This window comes from Melozone crissalis, unplaced genomic scaffold (genome assembly GCF_028551555.1).
Source record: "Melozone crissalis strain CALT ecotype California unplaced genomic scaffold, PUWL_Pcris_2 ptg000027l_1, whole genome shotgun sequence".
NCBI classification, from domain to species: domain Eukaryota; kingdom Metazoa; phylum Chordata; class Aves; order Passeriformes; family Passerellidae; genus Melozone; species Melozone crissalis.
Window position 1 is genome coordinate 77876335 of NW_026535805.1, and position 25198 is coordinate 77901532.

At 37.6% G+C, this 25198-nt stretch overlaps 1 protein-coding gene across 21 annotated transcripts in view; it reads right to left on the minus strand.

Moving 5' to 3' along the window:
• The window catches only part of RIMS1 (regulating synaptic membrane exocytosis 1), a 305897-nt gene that overhangs the window by 124916 nt on the left and 155783 nt on the right, over positions 1-25198 (minus strand). For 20 of the 21 annotated variants that reach the window (XM_054280426.1, XM_054280437.1, XM_054280428.1 and 17 more), the window contains 2 exons: positions 2148-2215; positions 1284-1394 (listed from right to left, as the gene is read on the minus strand). In XM_054280426.1, the coding sequence (XP_054136401.1) occupies positions 1284-1394; positions 2148-2215 (179 nt within the window). Of the gene's footprint in view, positions 1-1283; positions 1395-2147; positions 2216-13263; positions 13606-25198 lie in introns of those variants that run through there. The other variant, XM_054280438.1, reaches the window with a different exon arrangement.

Genomic DNA, 25198 nt, shown 5'->3' on the forward strand with positions numbered 1-25198 from the left:
ATCTTTTTAACTACCTTTCTCCAGTCAGCTAAGGGGTTTGGTTGTACTTTTTTCATCAGGAATATCCCAGAAGAGTTTTATAATAAAATGGCACAGCAAAATGTTGGTTTATTAGGTATTAGTTCCCCATGTTGCAATCACAATAACTAGCAGGAGCTTAAATACCAAAAAAGTATCCAGAAGCCCATCTGCCAACAATATTGTCACATGGTAGTGTGTGGAATTTATCAGTGAGGGCCTTAGTTCATGTTATGTACAACTGAAACTCAGAAAAACCAAAGAGAAACTCTACAATCTACAACTCTACAATCTGCGTTTCCTACTTGGCCCAACCTTTTTTCTCACATAGTCAAACAGAATTGTTTGCTGGCAGCACATATGAGCTTTGTGCTATAGACTACTAAACATTTAGTAAAGCTGTTTTCATCTTTTGTATTACCATGCCAGACTATCACACTTCAAGGTGGGAATATTTCAGATCTTGCATTCTTTCTGTTGTTCTCAGTGGAGAGGGAAGGACACCCAAATTAAATTCTATCAGTCCTCATTGTTACTTCATAGATTTAAAAATATACAGAGAGAGAAAAATGCTTGAACTGGTACTAGCTTCAGAAAAAATCCTCTTTTTTAAGTCTTCTGACAATTTAGGCACATGAACCTAAAGGTCTGCTAAAAATGTAAATTAGGGATTTAAATCAATTGGACAGTGTTGCCAATATCTCAATTTTGGGGTGCTAGATTAACTGGAATTAAATTTAATATAAAATTTTATATATAACATTTAATATAACATTTTAATATAACAAAAGGATTTTGTGTAAATATTTCGATTCTTTCTACAAAATTTCTGTTTTCAAATGGTTGTGTGACTTTTAAACACTGACCTTGTACACATTTGCATCCAGATTACATTTATGTATGTTGATTATAAAATTAATTACTTGACTAAATTGCAAAGAGCAGAGCTAGAAAATGCAGGACTCCATTAATGCATGGTCATGTGTAGTTATTTATCTTACAGACAGGAAGCTGAATAAACATACCCTTTTCAATCAAAACGGTTCAGCCCCTTTGTCATGGACAACTGAAGACTGTATAGAAGAAGTAAATGTATTTATATTCATAATTTATCTGTATAACTTTCAAAATTTAGGAAAAGTGAAATACATTTTTTGTCAAAAGACTGTATGATTTGAGAGTCCTCTGATTTAATAAGTTTCACGTGTATGTCGGAGGTCAGCGGAACTTCTTTTCATTTAGCACATAAATGATGTCATACTTACTTTTAGCCCCAGTAATGCACCTGATTCTTTAGGCATGGTTGTTCTCTTGTTAAGAATAACACGCCCAATTAAGCGATCTCCCTCTTTGGAAGGCTGCCACGTTACGGGATGCTGTTAAAAAACAAGCAATTAAATTGAATTGGAATTTTAAAAGTGTGAACATCCTCCAGTATTTAGATGCACATGTAAAAACCAATAAAATTACTGCATCATCATGTCACAGTAGACACAAACATCCTTCAGGTGTGTTGCATAATGCACCTGAGTTTTCTATGAGTATATCTGTTGGACTCTGGCTACATTAAACATTTATGCCTCTTGTAAGAAAATGTCTGCATTAAGTCTACAGATAGAACTATAATTCAGTTCAAACTTCAATACAATTAAACATTTTAAACACATCTTAGATAATAAAATTAAATATTTCTTTTTGAATTACATGGCTCTGAAAAGCGCATGCAGAAATTCTGTTCTTTAGAATAACACATGCTATGCAGGTCTACCTAATGAGAGTTCATTACATAATAAAATCAAAATTATGCTTTCCAACTCCAAGTCTTTAAAAAAATCACTAATCCTTCCCAGAGCAGCATCACATTCACAACTGATTTTTTTTGGGGTTCATAGTAAAATTAAGTGCCATTTCTATTAAAGGGATTAAAGTCAGGTTAAAATTCAGGCAATTTTACAAATATGCATTTCAATAAAACTTTCTTTCTGATTTCAATTTCCTTGGTAGTCTAAAACAAATTTTCACATTATTTGTGTAGAATATTTTTTACAGTCAAATATCTATGCTGAACTGAAATAATTAGCAAACATTTTAACTTATTCTTTATGAATCCCTATTTTTCTATTTCTTACCGAACTAATAGGGGACGTCTCCCTGCTGTGCCACGTGGCAGGATCCAGCCAGTAATAATCCAAGTCACCTGGAAGAATATGAATAGAAAGAAATGTGTAATCTCTCAAACAGAGAAAGATGTATGAATGATTACTTCTGCATGCATGAATTTTAAAGTGCAATTGTTTGATGAAGCAAATACAAAACTTTTATTATGATTCAAATCAATATATCAATTTGTAAACAATATAGTGTATTAATATAAAATAATGCATTTATTTGGACCTTTTCTTTTTCATGAATTGCACTTTAGAATTGGTTGTGCACACTGTCTATTTTTACCTTTGCTCAGTCCAAGAATGGACCCCAAAGCATCACATTCACAGCCCTCCTCCTCCCCACCATCTCCATAATAAACACACAGGACTACAGCTAATGATGACACGAGAGGGAATACTCCACAAAATGGGCTCTTAGCTATAGTTAAGGACAGAACAGCCAATCACGCTCTAGAATCTGCAGAGGTCAATGTTGTGACAACAGGTGCTGTACAGGGGGAGAGGCACAGGAGCAGGAAATAGAGTGCCAGAGGGAACAGCCACACAAATACAGCAGGTACGAGGCTGCAATCTTCTCTTTCACTTGGGAAAAACTCATATGCTGTGCAACTCAAGAAAAAGACCATGAATTACAATGGTCTGGAAGCCATCAGCCTATGAGGACAAGGAGGAAACTTTAGGCAATGTATCTTCAATATCTTACTTTATAAAACAGATCTCTGTAACACCATAGTTAGATGCCTATGTTCTAGTAAGAGTAGTGCTCTAATAGAAGCCCAAAGAAAGCTTGCAAGGGAGAAGAAGATACTTTTACATGCAAAGATTTTTTTATTCTTTCTCTACAAATACTTAGATGCCAATTATGAAATACAAGTTGCAACACTCTCTATAACTCATACTACCTTTAATAGCTGATCATCTGCATGATCATATGCCCGGGTTTATTTTTAAACTGCATATTACTATCATATGCATAACTGCACGAGGCAGTTTGTGGTTTCATTAGCTCTGCAGTTCTGCAGGTTTGGAAAACACATTAAATCACATTAAAGATCTTTCAGTTTTATTTTTAGGATTCTTCTTTGTGCCTTTATAAAGTTCAAAATTACAAGAACAACAAACCTACAAACTACACTGACACCTGCAGTGCTGTCAGTAAGCTCAAAACTATGGTACAGAGCTCCCCAAGTTTCAGTAACAAAATCAACAGTGATACCAAAAATCAACAGTCTCCTGTGTGGGCTGACCTGCCACATGCCAAACACAACACACTTTGTCTTCTTGTTTTAGAGTTATTTGCTTAGCAATAGAGAAATGTTCAGGAGGGAATAAATGTCAGCTCCAAGATGCAGATCAATGTATCCAAGTCCTCAAACACATTTCTTCTCACCCTCATTGCTCCCTGCTTTATTTTCCTCTCTTCCTTCCTAGATTCAGCTTCTTGCTCTTAGTTTCCTTGCTGGTCTTTCTCCTTGTTACTGCAGATCCATGACCACTTAAATCATGCACCTAGCATCCTTCTCCACCAAGTCCCTGCTCTAGCAAGATCCTCTCATACATCTTCTGCCTTGTCTAACCTGCTGATTTTCCTGTTCTCACCATCTACCTACCCTTTGCTGCCTTTTCTTCCCTGCACATTTTTTCTGCTATCCATCTGCTTCTGCTTCTGGCTTTAGAGTCCTTTCTTAAGGTTTTGTGTCTTAATCCCTCTTTAACCTCAAATCCTTTGATGCTGAGTTACATTCCTGCACCCTCCTTCCCACATCTAAACATTTAGGCGTCTGTCCCTTTCCCCACTTCTGTCTGCAGAAGCTTCTCTCACCCTCTGCTCTCCAAAGTTGAGAGCAGGATCTGCACTGCAAATGCAGCTCTACTGAGCTGGAATGTGAAAGATGTGCTCAGAAGCTATAAAGGTAGCTATCAAATCAAATATCTTGACTGAATGCCACTGAAAGTAGTAAGTCTACCATTTGGCGAATACTTTAAAAGCTGCAAGAATCACTCAATTTTAAGATTTCCATTAAAATTCAGTATGATATAGACCACTGGCACACGTCTGGGGCAATTTACAACTACAAAAAAGATTATACAATGGAAAATGTCAGTTAATCTATTGATAAACACTCATCAAAGAGAACATAAAAGTTAAGACACAAATGAAAAAAGTCCCCAAATGGGCATTAAAAATATTTTATGCCAGCAACACTGATACTAGAGACATCTGCAGTTCAGTACTCTGTTATATCTTTGAAAATAATTTCTCCTTGGTCATCCTATGCCATTGCTGCTTCTTTGCCTAATGCCTATTTATGCCATGCTTGCACTGCCATACTCCAGAACTCACTCTTTGTTGAATTGCACAAAATACCTTCACTGCAGCAGCATTGTAGAGATCCAGGAATAGGCAAATAACATGCAAAAACTAACTAAGAGCATAGCTTCAAAATTTCAGGTTTTGTCCAAAAAATCCCCACCAAAACTGAAAACAAAAATCCCTACACACAGAGAGAGAACACTCTCCATTGGTAAAAGTCATTAAAATTTACTAGTAAAACAAGAAAAACTTAAGACATTAAAGAGAGGAAAAAACTAATTTTATAAGGAGCAAATAATAGCTTTATAGGCTTAAACTGCTTTTAAATACTTTTAAAACAATTCTTTAAAAACATGAACAACTTAAAAATAATAAGTCCCCATGAAAACACACATATACTATATCATTATTTTTGTACATTACTGATGTATTTCTAAAACGTATTACTAAAAATGCATTTGTAGTTTTAATGTTTGATTTCCTTAAGACCAACTGAGTAAAGCAGGGTATTTGTAAATATTTGTAAACCCTTATTTCCTAAGGGAATAATTCAAAAGTTGTATCCTAAGAGCAAGGAAATGCTTTTCCCATTAACACGCTGCCGCTCAATTACTTTACTCTTGGATGCACACGGATGAAATAATAATTTACAAGACACAAAAGTGTTGAGCTTTTTCCACAAGTCTTTTGCAGCCTTCCATCAAAATTCAAGATGGGGAGTAAAACTCTTAATAAATTCTCATTGTTTTTACATCTGCAATATGTGTGCTTTCAAAATAAAGGGAAAGCTAACTCCTACCACCAAAAATCCATTTTCTCGAAAATACTTTGTCTTCAGCAGCACCCTCCATACCAAAAGCTAATGCTGGGGTACTGTGATTTCAAGTGAGATCCTAAAAAGCTGAGAAGTTCTGGAACAAACAGCCTTGTCCCTCTCACAAAGCCAAAACAAGCACAAAATATGAGAGGGTCTGTTATTGTGTATGAACCATCATGCTGATTTCCAAAGAGTCTTGAATACCTGGGATTAAATACCCCAAGATGTTTTCCCAAATCCCTCCAGACCATATTCAGAGACTACTGATAATCAGCAAAGAATGTAATTCAGCAATTTATTCAAATCCCTATGTGCAGGATTTGCAGGAGTTACTTAAGACAAAAAGCAGGATCTAATGACAAGGGTCAGTCAAACAAAGTCCTTCTGCAGTTTGTTGTAGTCCTCCTTTAGGTAGTAAAGAGCTACTAGAAGGTCTTGCCAGAGCCTCCTCTTCTTTAGGATGAACAACCCCAACTCTATCAGCCTGTCTTCATAGGAGACAAGCTTCCATCCTCTGAATCTTCACAGCCTTCTCTGGACTCACTCCAGCAGGTCCATGCCTGCATATGCCAGGAGCCCATACCTGGCTGCAGCACTCCATGTGATATCTCACCACAGTGGAGCAGAGGGACAGAATCACCTCCGTCAACCTGCTGGCCATGATGTCTTTGAGGCAGTCCAGGATGTATCTGGCTTTCCATGCTACAAGCTGCCAGCTCACATTGAGCTTTTCATTCCCCAACACCTCCCAAGTCCTTCTTCTCAGGGCTGCTCTCAAGCTATTCTCCAGTCTGTACTTGGGGTCCATTGACCTACTCCACCTCTCTCCAGTTTAGAGGCAAGGGTGCCATATATGAGACTGTCAAATTCCTTGCACAAGTCCAGGTAGTTGACATCACTCTTCCTTTATGCTGTAACCTCATTGTAGAAGGCAACTAAATTGGTCACACACTATTTACCTTTAGTGAAGCCCTGTCAGCTGCCACCAACCACCTCCTTATTTTCCAGTTTCCTTAGCACAGTTTCCAGGATGATCTGCTTTGTGATCTTGCTGGGCACAAAGGTCAGGTCGACCTGTAGTTCCCAACAGATGGGAACATCCCTACAGATGTTGGGTTTTTTCTCTTTTTAAAATGAGGGTTATGTTTCCACTTTTCCAGGCAGTGGGAACCTCACCAGACTGGCACAACTTCACAAATATGATGGATAGTGGCTTAACCATTTCATCTACCAGTTTCTTCAGGAGTGCTAGATGCATCTCATCAGGCCCCATGGACTTTTGCACCTGCATGTCCCTCAGACAGTCTCAAACCTGATCTGCTGCAGTGGGCACTTTCTCAATGTCCCAGCTCCTGCCTCCTTCTGTGGCAGCCTGGGCAGTGTGGCTGGAGCACTTCTCAGTGAAGACTGAGGGGAAAAGTGATTCAGTACCTCAGCCTTCTCCATATTTCAGTCAGGCCTTCTCTTTCCTTCTGGAGAGAGCCCACATATTCTCTAATCTTCCTTTTATTGCTAATACACTAGAGCTACTTTCCTTGTTGCCCTTGATGTCCCCAGACAGATTTAATTCTATCAGGGCTTTAGCTTTCCTAACCTGATCCCAGGCTGCTTGGACAATCCCTCTGGTGAGCTGTTGTTACAGATGTGGTACATCCTATTGCTCAGCAGGAAAATACCTCCACACCCAGGAAAAATCATGGTATTGTTTAATCAGAAAAATAATTCAGTGTATAACAATATATGCTAAAATCATTCTAGTTCAAGCTGCTAACTAACCCCATAAAGAGAATATGTGAGTACCCTGCCTTGGCAAACAGCCCTCACACTAATCTGGCAAGCAGAGAATTCAAAAGCTACCTACTGCCTATTTATATAGAAATACAGAAAGCTTCACAAAAATGCTCATTATCTCTTAGTCTCAAACCACCCCACTTCAGATGTCTACAGTTAAGAACTTAAATCCTTGAAGGACAAGATCTGTGTTTTACCATCTACACAGTTCAAGGACAGGTTGGCTCATGCACTTTGTGGGAAGAATGCACCACAAGGCTGTGAAATTTAGGATTTTCTTTTCTTTTTTTCTTTTTATTTCTTTTGCAATATATAATCACACTGGACTTTAGCTCCCTGCTGGCAAATGTCCTAAGCACTGAATGTTAACATGTTGTAAGATTCCAAAGTTAAAATAAAGACTAGTAGACTTTAGAAGTGACATTTTTTATATACAATACTCCTTTTCCAGATACAAATGTGGCACATAGCTCTCAAAACTAGAACTAGCCTCTTAAATTGCTCCCTCAATTCAGTATTTATTCAGATATTTTCATTTAATAATGAGATATAAAATTACTTTTCTGTATCTTAATTAAATTTCAGAGTAATAAAAAAAACATTGGAAAAGGGTCTACACAGCTTTGTCAAGCTCTAGGCTTTCAGATTTAGATAACTGACAACCTGGGCTTATTCAATACAAACTGAAAGTAAATGGTTCCTTATTTTTGCATTTAGGAGATAAGGAAATTTCATACTCTTTTTCATACAAAATAAACACTTTTTTATTTTGAAACAAGCCCTTTAGTTTAGAAATATTTTTTAAAGTGATAGTACTTGTGGAAAAAAGTGATGCTGATTGATATTTTCAAACAAAAAATACAGAAATAATTAGGCAAGGAAGTAGTGAACTTATGAAAAACTATATAGATAGTTAAGGGCACTTGAATTAGGCTAAAATCTAGTGAAAAGGAAAATCCATTTGACTTCTCCCCTAGTTACCATGGCATAGTTAATCCTTTACAAGAGTTTGCAAATTCATAATTTTTTATTTTGCAAACAAATTATTTGCCCATTGCTAATTATGAAAAAGTTTTTCAATGTATTCTTTTTTGTCTATGCATAAAGGAAAATTTTCTGTCATCTGTTTAAAATGAGTTTCTTATCCAGATATTTATTTAACAAATATTTTTTATGTCATAGATTGTGATTTGCTTTTAACTAGGTGTACAGGTTAGACGTGTACTATTTTACAATGAAGTACTGCACTCGTTCATTGATGAATGAAGGTTGCTCAAAAGACAGATTTGCAAAAGACCTTCCAACACAAACACAACTGGGCCCATTTCTGTGTTTCACAAAATGGAGTTCCTACCTGAGTTATTTCAGCTTTATAAATTACTGAAAGAAAGGGTTACTAATCTTGCCAATAGAAGCTGAAAACCAAAAATCACAACCTATCTAGTAGAAAACAAACTACTAGAGGAGTTTTGAATGTTTTCAAAATTTTTAACATGGACACAGGGGACATGAGGAAGCTGCTCTGTTTCCTGAATGTCTAGGGAATCTTTTCATGAATTCCCTGAGCCAACATTTAGTAACTTCACTCAAACACCCAAAGTCTTCAAAAGTTCATCAACCCCTTCCCAGCTAGATTCTTATTTTTATCTCAGAGACCATCTAAACTGCTATTCTGAGTATATGTGAGTCTTATTGAAAGCATGTGAGTCCAAGAATGTGTATGATTCACAGAGGGATGGTCCTTAAAAGCATATTCTGTAGGGCCATGACAACGTGTGACAGACTTAGAGATATAAAACGTGAAGAAAGATGCATGAACTTCTATTAATATGAAAGTTATTTTACAAGGTTCATTAAAACTATTTTCCTGAGGATACAAGAAAAATGTTCAGCATCAGGAACATAAAATCAACAGGCAAACATTTTGATTTTGATATTGTGGCATTTAAAGATTTAAGGAAAATTTTGCTGTCTAATTGTTGTCTCTGATTTTGCTGACTGGGATCGCTCTCTTGAGTGAAATCTAATTTTGCAGATAGATGAAAGGAGCTGTCCTCCTGGAAATTTAGAGCTTCTCTGAATCAATTTATTATTTCTATTTCATTTCAATTCCATGTTGACACTAACTTGTGTCAACAGTTTCATTGAGTTCCTGTTTCATATAATTAACACTTTCAGTTTCGATATGATTTCTTGATAATATTTTTGTTTCTTGATAATATGTTTTGTTTAATTATTTTTGTATAATGAAATCTGAAAAATGTATAGCAAGTCATCTCAGGAAGTCACATGGTCTCATAATTTTGGATACATATGTACACATAGCTACCTAGTACACTGAAGGCCTGACAAGTTCTTAACATTTTTTCTGCTGTTTTCAAATGCATTTCAAATATACATGATGTTCTTCAGCATAACATAATTGGTTTCTTTCCCCTGTGGGCTTGTTAAGGTTTTTTTCCCTATCTCCTGTACAGATTAAACCAATTGAGTAGTGTTGATTGCAAAAAAAAAGGTAATATTTCCATTTGGGTCTCCTTTGGTATTTTTCTTCTGAGAGTTTTAAAAATCTTAAGTTTTTTATTTTAGTATTTGTTAAAAACTGATTTATTAACAAATTATCATTTAAAATCAAAGCTGCAAATAAACTCTTCTCAAACCCCAGGCTGTTTCTATACTCCCAATAGTAAGAAATTTTAACAAAGGTGAAGAAAACAGAAAACAAAATGGCTGTAAGGCTGTAAAGCAGCAGCCCACACATAAAAAGCACTGTGTGGGTTTTTTGGTTTAGTTTTTGGTTGATTTGGGGGTTTTTGTCAGTTTGTTGGGTTTTTTTTCTTTTTTTGGTGTTGTTGTTATCGTTTCTGTTTGTTTTGGGTTTTTAAACTATCATTCATGAGTATCCTCAGTTATGCTGCACTAGAAGATAATGGGAGTTTTGCTTCTCCAGTTCAGAGGGGAATACTGCAGGGAGAATCTTCAGAGTGCACTCTGAGAAATCACTGACACTTGCAAAACAATGAGCAAAGGATCTTTGGAGCTTTGCTTCCCACCAGTAGAGAGGAAATTGTTATGAATGTGACCATGAATAAACTCATGATCTTCAAAAAGAGACCAAAGCTGAGCAGAAAAAAAGCCAAAAACCTTCCTATTAAAAAAAAAAAAAAACAAAACCAAAAACAAAACCAATGAAATCCTATTACCAAATAACCAAAGCAAAACACTCCACACTTAGAGAAAATTAGGAAGCAACCACAACAACAAAAGGAGACCAGCAATCATGGAAGCATCTAAAAATAATATCAACATTAAAAGTAGAACCAGGCCAATTCAATGCAGTGAAAGACTGACCAACTAAATCATAAACATTCCATTTTCTGGAAGAATCAATGGAAAGTTCCCTGTGAGCGTGTACCTTAGAGTGATCGAGTACCAGGAAGCACACAAGACATTCAGGAACACAAAATACAATGTATGCAAAGACAACTGAGAGAATTCTGCAACTATTTAGTCCCTACTACTTAGTATTTACTACCAAGTAGTTGCCAATCAAGAATACTATGTAAAGAACCTGCTACTATTTGGCTCTATCAGCAGAAGTCAAATACATTCATCTGAGCAGGAGTTTTGTTTATGAGCATGCCATGTTAAGAGTCACACAAGAAAAAGTGTCTAGCATAGGCTGAAAACCTACTTAGAAAATAATATTCTAAATATATTCTAACAATATTTGGCCACAACTGATAACAAATACCCCCTGAAATATTCATAAAGCAAGTCTATAGTGTTTGCCTGGAACATAGTAATAGTCAATACTCACACTACTGTTCCATGTAATAAAACAGAAACATATTAGACTTGTAAGGGACTTGACCCCAAAAACAAAGGAATGGCTTTTTATAGTAGGCCAGAACCAGACTTCAAAGCTATCCTGACAGACAAGCAAAAAAACCAATCTGGAAATAGAGAATCAGGCTCAGAGCAGCCAAGGAAATGGCTCCACACTCAGAGCCGGATAAACAGGTATAGAAACAGGGGAAAATCCACCAGTTGAGAACTAGCAGTGCAGAAGAGGATGAGGTGGATACAATTGATCTCAAAGGTAACAGGGGAGGATGGCACACAAGCCTGGCTGCTGTTGGAAAAGCACTAGCCTTGCCTCTTGGGAGTTACAGGGTTGGCCAGAGACCAAGACTCCAGGACATTCCTACTTTTGCTACAAAAATACCTCCAAAGGTCAGACTGGTGAGGAACTGAAGGTTTTGTTGTTCATTTTGTGGACTTTATTTTGTGTTATTGTCCAGCATGGTTTGTCTTCTGGGCAGCCCTGTACTTAAACAATACCCTGACATAAGAGCTGACCTTGATGACAGCTCATTCTCTCAGATTCTGTCCTTGCAGCACACAGATTAGTTTTCAGAGAGGAATAATGAGGAATATTTAGGATAATGATACTGAAGTATCATTATGGGGGAGAGATGATACAAATTTAATGGACAGAGAGCTATAGATAGCCTGGTTTAATAGTCCATTATGACTCTAGTCAGGGGGTGTGGGGCTCAGGGTGATTTTGAGGCATCTTTTAGATCTCTCAGGTCCATGCTCTTCCAAAGGCTGGAGACATGCTGCTGCTTGTCCACTGCCCACAGCACAGCCTTGAATCACTGCAACACAGGGTGCCACTGCTCTGTACCTCTCAATCCCAATCCTATTTTACCTTCTTCATCTACTTATGCCAAGATGTGCAAGAGACCTCTGGAATGCAGTTTACAGCCATCTACACAGTGAACAGCTTGAAGAAGAAACAGGGATTTAGCTTTTTTATGTACCTATAAACAACTTACTAAGTGTGAGAGAGTGCAAGGCTTTGACCTTAGCCAAAGGTGCTCTCAGTGTGATCCTTTACACTCCACAGAGAGCAAAGGCTGACCACTGTCCCCCCAGCCTCAGCATTCTGTCCTCCTGCTACTCCTGCTGCTGCTTCTGTTCCATTTGTTTTGACTGCTATTAAATCACACTCTCTCCAATGCCTCCCTCAATATTCTGCCCTCAGTAAACTCTAATTCCCCTCTAAACTCTGTTGAAATTACATAGATTTCTAACATATATATCTAAAAATAGAGTATCTGAAGCATTATTTTGAAGAGCATAAAACCTCTTTCATAACTTATTCTATCACACATCTTTAGGATTAATTCTTCTAGTGAAAAAACTGCTTTCCAAAATCAATTTTTACAGACAGTGTTATCAACTAGTTAGATATAGGTTTTAAAGGTATCTGTTATTCTCAACGCACTACATAATCCTCAAGGAACTTGCAGTGGTGAATCCTTCCTCTCACTTTCCCCTGTGACCCTTCAGCAATTTAGCTGAGGACCTTGGTTTCAAATACAAAAGGGAAAAACTGATGTCCTTCCCTGAGCAGAAAGTGCAATGCATCAATATGATCAAGCAGAAACAATGTACAAAATAACCAGAACTGTACATTTATTATAACCCATATATTATTATAATATTATAACCATAACTGCATCTTATGGTAAACAAAAACATTTTTATTCTATGTACATAACTTTGATGCTTTTGCCTCCTAAATAATATGCAAAAAAAAAAAAAAAAAAAGGAAGCCACATTCCATTCTGAACTTTTTAAAGCTCCTAAGACAAGAATAATTCAGGAGATTGAGGACTTGTCAATTGTCTTCTGCCATCAAGAAATAAAACACAGGAATTTTCACTCGTTTCCTGAAGTAAATTTCTAAATTGTTTATCCTTGACTTCTACAAAATGCAGAACTCATAATGCAATAAGAATATTATGATTACTTTTCAGAAACTCATTTCTATTTTGATGTGCACTTTCCAAATACAGATTTTTGTTTAAAAGCTCATTCCATATAGCATCACTACTGTCAAATTATATTTATCACATGAGCTTTCAAAACATAAACATAATTGAAACACAGACTTAAAAGCAAAATGGTTCTTTATTCCCTCTTTAAGCTAAACATATGCTACAATTAAGACTTTAACATTCCGAGGATACAACAACTCCACTAAAACTGCACAGTTAAATAAATCTGTTCATAAAAGGATATAACTTTGTTTAAAAACATGAAATATAAAAATATAATTAAAACCTCATCTCCTTATTTACCTGTCCCTGAATGCAACGTTTGAAGCAGAAACTGGAGAAACCCAGCAAACATAGCAGCTTCAGCAAGAGAATGTTTAAAGCACAGCTGGCATCTAGGAGGTTGCTGAATCCAGCCTGCAACTGTAGCAAAAGCGTAATGCCAGCAAAAATCCACTTCAGTGTGAAGGAGACGATCTAAGAGAAGTCATGAGGTCCTTGCATCCTGGTTCTAAGCCAAATTATTCTGCAGTGTCAAACACGGAACACAGTGACAGCAGACAGGGCTAACGAGAGCTCTTGTCAGCAAAACAAATCTCTGCAGTGTGGAGCAAGCATCGATTACTGCATTAGCTCCCTGCAATGACAGCGACTCGCAGCCTTTGGGAAGAGTTCGGGGCTTTAGGAACCCAGAATCAACCCTCAGGAAACAAGATGGGGGGGAAAGCTCCTCCTCTCTGGATAGAACAGGAGAGAAGTTTCTTAGTGCTTTTGAGCCAACAGTAAGCTCAGGCACCTAAGTAATCAATACCACTGCTGCAGTTATTATTTATATTCAGCAGTGGTGCACTGAACAAGTTTAATCAACTGCATAGACAAAGCAATTGTGTTTAGGAAATGTGGTTTTTTAAATTTATGCAAAACATCCCAAGCTGCAGATTTAATTCTAGCACACTGAAAACACAAACGGCCCTTGAGAAAAACTTACCACTTTTTACAAATTAATAGGGTAATTTAATTCTTTTCATATGTAACAGATGTGTGCATGGAAACATAATTTTATATAAGAAAAATATAGTCCAAATAAAAACTTCCAGGAAATAACATTTTGTATTCCAAATTACATGTTCAAGATAAAACAGAAAAGCAGAACTTGCATTTTCAAAAGCCAGATGATTAGAGAATTATAGCTAATAGAATTTACTAAAGTATTAAATCTACTGTAATCATATCCAAATGATACTACAATAAAACTATTTCTGTGGCAGAGATAGCCTTCCTCTGTACAAACAGATGGTTTTCTGCAGCCTATCTACATACTGCAGGACTTCCAAAACACAATGCAGGACATCCAAAATACAAAAAAAATTGCTGTTTAGAAACTAAAATGTGAGAAAGAAAAGCAAACAAAGAGAAGCTTAGAAGGGATAAAATATAAATAGTAAAGCTAATGAGAGCTTACAGCTTTCATACTTAACAATATATGGATCTATTAATAATAATGAAAATAAACTTTTAATCAAGTTGTTTCCCTTGAAATCCCTTTTCCCAAACCCAAGGTACTGAACACTCTTTTTCACAATCCTACATGTCAGTCAACAGCAAAAGCCACAGAATATCCCTGGCCACTGCTGACTTTAAGTGTCCCCTGTAGCATGGTATCAGCAGGAGGAACATTCACCTGTCTAACTCTGCTTTATTCACAACGTGCCCTTGTTAGGAGATGGTTTGTTTGGAGGGGAACTGTGTCCAGTCTTTATGCATTTCAAGAGACGGTGATCATCTGCTACTGACCAAGGAACACATAGCCAACTTTCTCCTAAAGCCAGAAACATTTCTTGCAGAAGAAACAACAGACCGAGTATGCCAAATGCCTGATGCTTCCACAGCCCATCCAGTGACCCTTCTGCATTCCTCCTTGAAGGATGAGCTCCTCTTCTGCCAGGGCAGGCATTGAGGGCCTGCCTCACTTTCAGAACACAGCATACCTGGGACCTGAACGCTCACCTCTCCCCACCTGCATGTACTGAACAAGGCCGGGGATTTTGTCATAACACAAATCAACAGATGAAAAATTCTTGTTTGCTACTGCCTCAGAATTGGTAAATGAGACTGTACTGTATGGGCCTTCTTTTCTGACTTATTTCAAGTGTTCCTGTCATTCCCACGGCACACATGCATCTGTGAAAAGAATAATGAACTGTTCTCCCAAACAAGTTCGGAAAGGTTGTCTGTGCCTCATGGTGGTGTTAAAGCTCTCACTGTCTCCCACTCCCCTGAGTGATAACTCCTGCCTGCTCCTCCAGCAGGCAGCTCTCTGTGCCCATTTTCCCCACTGCTGTCCCTAGCCATGAGTTCTGCCCAAGCCCTGCCTAAACAGCCCAGCCTAACACCTTCAGATGGCAGAGGTGTCTGCAAGAATTTGCTGAAAATAAGGGAAGAGAGGAGCAACAGAAGAATGTTCTGAGGTCAGAAAGGGCATTTTGCAGAAAACAAAAGTACCACCAAATCCAGTACGCATTGCTCACCCCTAAGGATGGATTTCATTCCTCCCAGCCCCAGACACATCGAGCCTCTCTCGCTGTCCCAAAGCTCATCTGACACCTTAAGAATAAAGTGCTGATAGTTGGTCTATTTACTTTTACACCCATTAATAGCATCAGAGCATAGGAAACTGTAAAACTGGACATCATTCCATTTTCCTAGTAAAAATACAGAATTAAGTTATAACAGACTTTCAAACTTTGCACAGGATAGCACTGCCTTTGTAATCTCTGCAGGTTTTTATCTTTTCAAATTATTTTATTGCCACTATCTTCTGAGGCATGTTACACTAGGCATCTGATAGTTAGATTTTGACCACCATATTTTAGCCCTTCATAATCTTCCTGCTAATAGCTGGTCTAGATCTTAATCTGTGTATGATGCTCCTGCAGTTCTAAAAATTTCTAAGACCACTAGAAAAGCATGAGATTGTTCAATCTCACACAACTCTTACCATTATTCATGTTTTAAGAGAACAAATTCCAAGAATTAAACATACTGCTCAGCTTTATGCCTCGGTGAAAATGCAGCTGTCCTCTAAACCAAAAGTTTTACATCAATTTTTTGGAAAGGGGAAAGTCAGAGAACAGTCCCAAGCTTAATTCTGTAGCACAAAAAGACCAATTCAAGTAAAGAAACCTCTATGCTGAAACTTGGAATTTAAATTAGAAAGTCAGAGAAGCAACAAAAAATATCTATTGCAGTCTCCATACCTCAAAGCCAAGTTACACAGGGGAAGATATTCTAATACACCTGCAGGAGACTTAGATACAATATTAGGTACTGTATGTGACATTCGGCACTGCAGCCCTGTCTGATCTGCTTCAAAAGGTCCTGGCTAATGTGGGAGATGAACAGGGACGAGACAAGCCACATTGCACACCTCTACAAGCAGGGAAAGAAAAGGACCTGGGAAACTACACACTGAGATGGTTATGGAACAAATCTTTCTGGAATGCAGCCCCAAGCCCATGAAGGCCAAGAAGGTGGCTGGGAACCACTGGCACAGCTTTAGCAAGGGCAAATCTTGCCTGAGCAGTATGCCTTCTGGATCTGCAGGCAAAGGGACAGCAGCAAATACTGTTTAACTGTAGCACAGCTTCCAACCAAGTCTCTCACAATATTCTTCCAGCCAAATCAGGGAGCTATGGATTGACTGGTGAACTGTGAAGTGGAAAACTGACCTCACCACTTGACACAAGTGATGGACTAAAGACTGGCGTTTGATTGGTGGTAAATTACTAGACACACAAAAAAGGACCAGAACAAAGATGCATGGGGAAGAAACAAGGCTTTCCTTTGCTCTGCTAGCAGCACTCCAGACCACCAAAGCTCTACAGAGATCACAGAAAACTCAAAGTGGTATTTGGCTTTGCATCCAGAATTAAACTCATTAGAAAAAAACATACTTGCCTCTGATAGGCTTAAGTGCAGTGTTTAGGTAAGACTAAGCTTATTAAAACACTTGCAGCATCAGTACATCTTTTCTTCAGTAAAGTATTGCCCAGTGAAGAGACTCAATGTTTTTCAGTCTCTTTTTCAGATTCTTTGGCAAAATAGTTACAATTTTGCAAACAAACTGCTGGACCATTTACCAGAGAAAGACTTCTATATGTAAATATACAAATACATAAATTCACACACTTCTGAAGAAGGGTTTATGGATTGACATAGGACCAATTGTGAATTTTTTTATAACTACTGAAAAAAAACAAGAGAACCTCTGGTGAAAAAGACACATGGCTCCTTAAAGGAATGTCTGCTTTTAAACACACATCAAACTTGTTAGAGCTCATCCAAGTTCCTCTTCTTTCAGGCATGAGCATATTCTGTTTACATTTCTAGCCAGGTAACAAAAAAACTCAAAAAGCACCAAAGGAGAATTTAGGTTGTCAAATCAACAGAGTAATATGCTGAAGCCAATAAGTTTGGTCTTTTATTTAGTTTGAGCTAAATCAATGTCATGCCATTGTTGCTCCACAGCTTTCGATTCAAACCATGATCCAAGCTAATCAATTCAAAGTTAAAGTGAGGTAAGTTGGCATCCATCTGAATAACACCATGTAAAAGCACACACTGGGAGCAGGCTGGGGTGTGCTCCACTGGCATCCCAGAATAAGGGCTTGACCACATTGTTTCTGGAGGTCCTTTGGGGGAGTTTTACAGAACATCACCCACCATTTTGCAGCAGACTGGAAGACAGAAGACATTTCTGCACAACCAAGTGATAGGAACCCCTTCAAGGACACAGGTCTGAAAGAGTCAGCAAGGAAACACCCTGCTATTTATGGCTTTTGCAACCAGCATTCCAAGTTCTCTGTCAATGGTTTAGTACTGCGTTGCCAGTGATGTTTCATCTCCCCCTCCTCCACCCAGGATTGACTCAATTGCTCTTGACTCCTCTGAGGAAGATGATCGTGACAGTGAAAGGGGAAAGAAACAAAATGAACCCTCACCCTAGAAAACCTGGGCTGGGCCTTCAATCCCACAGGTGCAGCAGCTGAGATCTTTGCTATCCAAACTTCATGATTCAGTAATTTTGCAATGCATTTATCTTAGTTTCCTTAGCTACTCACAAAAGTCAACAAGTCCTAAGATAGATCGTTTTGATAACTGGCCTTGACTGAGAAGAATCTACTGACAGTCAAGAGAAAACATCAGTGCAAATCTAACAGCGCAGCCACTGTCAGATGTACAGATTTCTGGACTTCTTCTGACATCCGAGGATGATGAATTGCCCTCTGTGTGTACGGAGATTTTGTGGAGTATTTTTGTTCATGACAAGGGCAGTAAGTAACATATTAACTTAAAATATCCATAAAAGATCTGCTGGATAGAATTTTTTAGAGCCAAAGGTCATTTTACACAAACCCTAATTCAAGCAATTTGCTCAGCTATCCAACTGCTAACCAAAGCCAGATGTTTTCATTTAAATGGTGACAAATCTGCAGGCACTGACTTTACAATTTACTGATCAATGGCATCAAAATATTATTTTTTCCCCAGCTAAACTACTGTTTCTGGTTGTTGTGTTACTGTCTCCCCCCACACCCCACAGCACAGTGGATGTGGAAGACCCATATGCCAAGTCTCTTCCCTGCCTGATGCAGTTTAAGCTGCTTTGAAGGGTTGCTATGCCAGCAGCACTTTTGACAGCCATGCTCAAGTACAGGCTTGAACTGACAGAACCAAACTGCTGCAATCCATTCAGCCTGGAGGAAGAGGCTGCAGGCCTCCACCTGAACTGGAGTTTTCCTGCCAAAAGAGAAATCGAGCAAAACGCATTCCATTCAAACCCAGACTACAGCAAAAATAGGAGAACTTACCTAAGGTGACAATGTCATTACAGTTTAATTAATTCAGCTACATAACCTTACAAAAAATCCTTAAAACAACTTTTTTTCCCTCCCTTCAAAAACTCTCCACCCCCATTACAAAGTAAAAAATCAAACGACTACACATATCCTGAACTAATTCCTGTACAGGCTGTGATTAAAGTTTATACAGCCAGGGGTGATAGACATTTGTGTGTTACTATTTTATTCTGTTTCTGTACTTCAGGATAATTTTGACAACTTAACTCACATTCTTTCCTTTTCTTTTTCCTACTACGTAAATGGATGTAGACATGTAGACCATTCCAAAGGAACCTCTATTAAGCAGCGTTTTCTATTACTTTAAAATGTTATATACACCATCCAGACAAATAAAAAAAGTAATTGCTAAAACCACACATCTAAATGCAGGGTTTAACAGTGACCACATTGTTTAAGCATTGTCAGAAAATTCATTCCTAATCCTTATAAAAATTTTCTAGGGCAAAGAAAGATTAGGTCCACAATAGCACAGATAACTGTTGTTATGATGGCAACATGCCTAAAATTCATATCAATATTTGTTGTTGCAGCTTTTTTTCCTTTTTAGAGAAACTATGCTGATATATTAAAATTTTAAGGATATATTTGAAGAGAAGTCAAAATGTAAATGGTACATTTGTTTTAGAAAAAAAACAAACACTGCTCACTGAAAAAATTAAATGTCTCCCTAAGTGTTTCAGTGACTTGTAAGAATAGTCATTCCCTAAGACTCTCTTAGCAGTGATCTTTAAAACTTGGTAACAATAACAGATTAACCAACTTGTTTTATAACTGATTTCAGAGCAACCTTTTTGTGGAAAAGAGCTAGCAGCAGCACAACTGGATTTATTCCCAAACATTCAGTTCCATTCACAGGGGACTGGTTTGCCCTTCCCCAGACATTGTCTGCTTAAAGAGAGTGACAACTCCCCTGCTGGCAAATCAGTAATGCGTCTCCCATGGGAGATAACTGAACCTACACCTGGGTACACTCATAAGGTTCAGTATGTTACACAAAAATTGGCAGAAACAGCAAACATCAGAAAGTTTTGAGAACCTACATTTATTTAAGATTGTATTTCTGAGTTCCTTTGTAAGGTCCTATTTTATCTGTAAATGCAAGTCACCTTTATACTATATTTTAAGTAAAATTTGGGCCTGCAGATAATACAAAATTCCTAGCATGCCATGTATTTTGATATAAACTGACACAGATTTGCCGAGGTAGTGCTCTGGAGCACGACAGGCAGGAGCTGGCAATGCACTGCTGGATGACCCAGGACTGGCAGAGTTGAAAGAAGCGTGGCTGTCACCAGCCCTGAGCTCATGACTCTGGTTAGGATTCACTGCCAGAGCAGAAGATTTTGCTCACCTCGTAATTCAGCTGAGAACTCTATGAAGTGCACGTGGGTTAAAGAGTCACCTGGGGAGCACTGCTCTGCCCAGCATGAGCCTCCTGCTCTGCAAAGCTGTGTGCCACTGCTGCCCAAAGCTGACAGGACACCAGTCCCACCTCAGAGCTGGGAGCAGGGCTGAGGTACTCCAAGAACTGCATCCAGCTGCTTCAGAATGACATTTCCTCTCCAGTGACACCTGCTGACAATCTTTAATGCAGAACATTCTGACTTTCAAAGACATGACAGAGGCAAAGAATAAAGCAAAAAATCTGCAGGATTTTATATTCACGCACAGCTCTATTCCCCACCTCTGGGATAATGTCCTGTTAATTACATATCATGATCCTTGAAGTATTAAACTGGAACAGACTCACTGGAGTGCCTTTTAATAGCACACATACATTCTATTTTATATAAATATATATATTCACAAACTTGTACACCTCCCAGAAAAATCTTGTCTTAGTAATGCTATGAAACTGCAGTAAAACAAAGAATGTGAAAACATTCCTTCTTATACATTACTGTATATTTTCTTTTAGTTCCTGAACCCACTTGACTGCAGCATAACCTACCCTAAAGATACTTAGGGTAAGTAGGAAGAGAATATGCAGCTCCATCAAGATTTCTTAAGCACAAACATAGAGAGTCGTGTGTAAATATGTAACTCTGAACCTCCCAAATGTCAAAAATCTGGCTTGTGATCCTCAAACAAGAGTACCTTTTCCTTGTCATGTTTTGTGGTTTTTTCCCTGAGGATAGGACTCAATTCAAGAAATGAGTAACTGCTTCCATAGAGCTATTTGTGTCAGCATCATTTCCATATGCAGGATATGTTCCATACATCATTTGTAACACTAAAGCTATAGGACAATGTAAATCTGCCTATGGAAAAAAAATGCACATACAGAAAAGATCTAAAAAAGATTTTGAAATTACTGGTTCAAGTAGTAAAGTCTGCCTGTATTTCCAGATTCTCTCTCTGCTGAGAGAGAGAAACTATCTTGCACAGAGGCTGACAAGAAGAGTGAGATTTGACTGCTCCATCTGGTGGTTCATTAAGCATAATTTTAATGGTTAAAGAACATGTGGCCTTACAGTTTAAAAAGGGCCACCCCTGGAGTTTTTGTTTTCTCTGAGCAAGGGCCAAATAAATTCTTAGAACCTAATTATTTTAATAGCATGGCATAAAAATGTATAAATATTTACCTACTTTTAGATCATAAAATTTTGATATAATTTTATTTTATATATTATTAGATTATTTCTACTTATCAGCTAAATTATGCTATTTAGTTAATAAACTTTATTAAAACCATCAACATTTCACAAATTGTTTTTTTGAATTTATAGCAAGTTACATTTATATTTGAGTTTACATTTCCAGTGAAAAGGTACCTATGTTCTCATTAAAACAACAAAATTAATAACAACATTAATATACACTACTGACTTGTTACTACAAGAAGTAAATTATAAAGCTCACGTCTTATTCAGCATGTGACTCTACTTGCAAATGACAACTTCTAAGCTGATCTAGAGCATCCACAGAATTTTAGAGGCAAAAAAAAGTCTCTGCCCTTAAGTCTACACAATAAGAAAAGCTAACTAGAATTGAAGCTCATATTGCAGAGGAAAGAATTACAAAATTGAGGACTAGGTTACAAATACTGGAACTTTAAATTCTAGAAATTATTGTGTATATGTTGCTGTACGAAAGCACTTTGTCTTGAATTACACATGCCTGAGAGATAGTCAGGGAATATAAAATAGAGGGAGAGTGGCTTTTTACGTAGGCAGATAATGGTAGGACAAGGAGGAATAGTTTCCAACTAGAAGAGAAGAGATGTAGATTAGATGTTAAACAGAAATTCTTTACTCAGTGGGTGGTGAGGCACTGGAGCAGGCTGCCCAGAGAAGCTGTGGATGTCCCATCCCTTGAGGTTCAAGGGCAGGTTGGATGGGATACTGAGCAACCTGGTCTAGGGGGTGGATCCCTGCCCAGATGATCTTTAAGGTCCCTTCCAACCCAAGCCATGCTATGAATAGAACCATTTTATTTGTTCCTTTACCACATATAGTTCCCCCAACTAATATCATACATATTAAGCTAGGACTGATATGGAATCAAAACCTCTGTGTAATGAAATTTAAATACATCCTTAAATTCTCTGCAGAACTACACTGAAAATTGCAAAATAATCTCACGCTAATTATGGTCCTAATAAATCATACAATACACATTTCTCAACCTGCTCAATGGAGCAAGTTAGACTTGGTCCAGTTTGCACATAATGTACAGCAAAGACACAGGTGATAAAGTAAAGAATGATGATATTTTCTTTTTTAAAATAGAAAATGTCATGATTACAGAGAGGAAGAAAATGTATAAAGAAATTATTCTAAATATAATGTTTTATTAGAAGCTCTCTCATGGCTTAAAAGAATGTGTAATAAAATATTTAATATTGAAGGTCTAAAACAATTCTGATGTGAGCATGCATTTACTGCACAGCATCACAGTATTTCCAAGACATCCACTCTGTTACAAAAAAAAGGTTGAAGTTGCTTAACAATTAGAAATCTCTCCATATACAATTTTAGCAGTCAGTCAGTCAAGGGTATGTGCTGAAGAACTCCTGCATAAGAGAGAGGTATTTTTAAGACATTAGACATGCACAAATGCAGAGATTTAAAGTGCTGGAATACCTAAAAAAGTAACAAATCTCAACATCTACAGCAGCTGAGTATCTACAGAAGGAGTGGTGAACTGACTAACAGCATGTTGGACCAGCAGCATGGAGGTCCTGGCTGTCTGCTACACGCCTTAGCTAACCAATAATCATGTTTCATATTGCACTTTGCACATATTGTGCTTGCAGACTTTCTATTCTCACCGCAAACTGACTCAGGAAAGACAAAAACACCTATCAAACTGAAAACTGAACTGCAAAACTCTGCCCCCTCCTTGGGTATCTTCAAGCTGAGTGGTAAAAGAACTCCCTTTGAACTAAAGCCTTAGAAGAGTCTTTCTCTTTTTTTGGACCAGAAAACAAACATGATAAGTTGTCAGAATCATTATTTAAAGATCTTAAAAACTGTAGGGTAAGGGTGTAGAAAATGAAAAGAGCAGAAAGGTCCAATGCACACAAATATCACTCTGTTGTATCTTTTAGAGGTGGGTCCATCAGTAAAACAAACAAAATAACAAAGTCAAAACAAAACCCCACAACCACACTCTTAAATGGCCCACAAAACCAAAATAACCGAAAACAAACTTAAAAGACACCAACCCAAAGGATGAAAAAGGCTATGTGGCATGAAAAAATGAAAGAAAGAGTTTCACAATGTTTATAAGCACGGAAATATGCATAGTATACATACATGTATACATACTTTAATACCTGACAAGAAAACCAAACAGGCAAATTAAAGGGTAATTTAGCTGATGAGTAGCAAATTAGTATGTAGTGAAAACAGGCATCTAGGCTCATGGAGGCAACCTGCAGGTGTCTATGAGAGATTGCAAGCATGTCAGAGGACACTAGAAAGTAACCTGAATTCTGCAGGTTGCTGATAAATGGACCAAAAAGGTACTTAGTAATAATACATCCTTGCACTAAATAAGCATTCTAATTTATTATCATCAAGGCAAGTTGGAGTCTCAGTCACGTACTGAAATCTTGTAAAATTAGTCAATGTACAATCATAAAAAGAAAATCTGTACTCCACTGAACTTACAATTTAAATGCAAGGCAATAAACCAGCAGACAATTAAATAAGGAACAAGTGACTACAACTTATACCATTGTGTTAGCCAGTGCCAAGTGGGTTGTCATTCACAGTGTGCCTTTAGAGTAATCCCTGGAACAGCTGTACCCTGGCCCAGCTAGCACTCTCTGTTTACTACTAGGCAGGACACAGGCCAAGAACAAACCCTAACACCTAACGCAGCTTCCATACACTCCTCTCTTGAGGAGCTCGAGAATGCGCCACAATTCACTACTGGGCCAAAAAGTCAAAGAATGGTCCTTTTATATGCTAGTCAGCAAATATCACCAGTGGGATGGGAATATTTGAAACCATAGCACTTGTTGTGCTTGGCATCACGGGAGAAATAGAGATAAGAATCAGGTTAAGAGATTACAAAGCGTAGATTGGGAGTCCCTGATTTTGAAGCTCACATGTTATAGAGGAGAAAGAAGGAACAGAGAAATCATCAGAAGAATACAAAAAACACATGAGCAAATATGGGAAAACAGTTTTCAGAAGGACATTCAAAATGGATAGAACAGGATGAAGCCACACTTATTTATTCAAAGGAAATGCAGGCATCTCATAATTATTAACCTTCTTTCTGACACAAGAAAGTTTCTCCTAGAGCTGTTTATCAGTATACTGATTTTAGAAAACTCATATAGACCAGTCTATCTACTCAAAGAAATGCTTAAAGAAAGAAACTGGAATGGTTCCTGTGTATTACAGTAATTGTGTTATTGTACACCAAAAATTATATGGAAAGGCATCAGAAAAATATTAGCACAAAGTACTAACCAATAATACTCAGCACCTCACAGTATAACCCTATGTTTGAATTCAATAGGATGATGAAAATGAATACACTAAGAAAAGGACACAGAATGAACATCTTCAGAAAATAACAGAATCAGATGCTTGCTTCTTCCTAGTTAATTCTATAATTAACCAAAATTAAAACCAATAGCACATTATTGGTGCACATACTATTCTAGAAGCCAGTAATTAATTCACCTTTTTCTTTCATACGCTTTCATTTTGCTCCCAAAGTGGGAGAGATTTCCCATACGAGTGGAAAAATGCAAAGGTTTGGATTTCAGTTCCAAGACCACAACTCATCCTTCAATACACAGCACAGACCATTCAGTTATGCAGCTTTACCAAACTCAGTTTGGTTGATCTTCC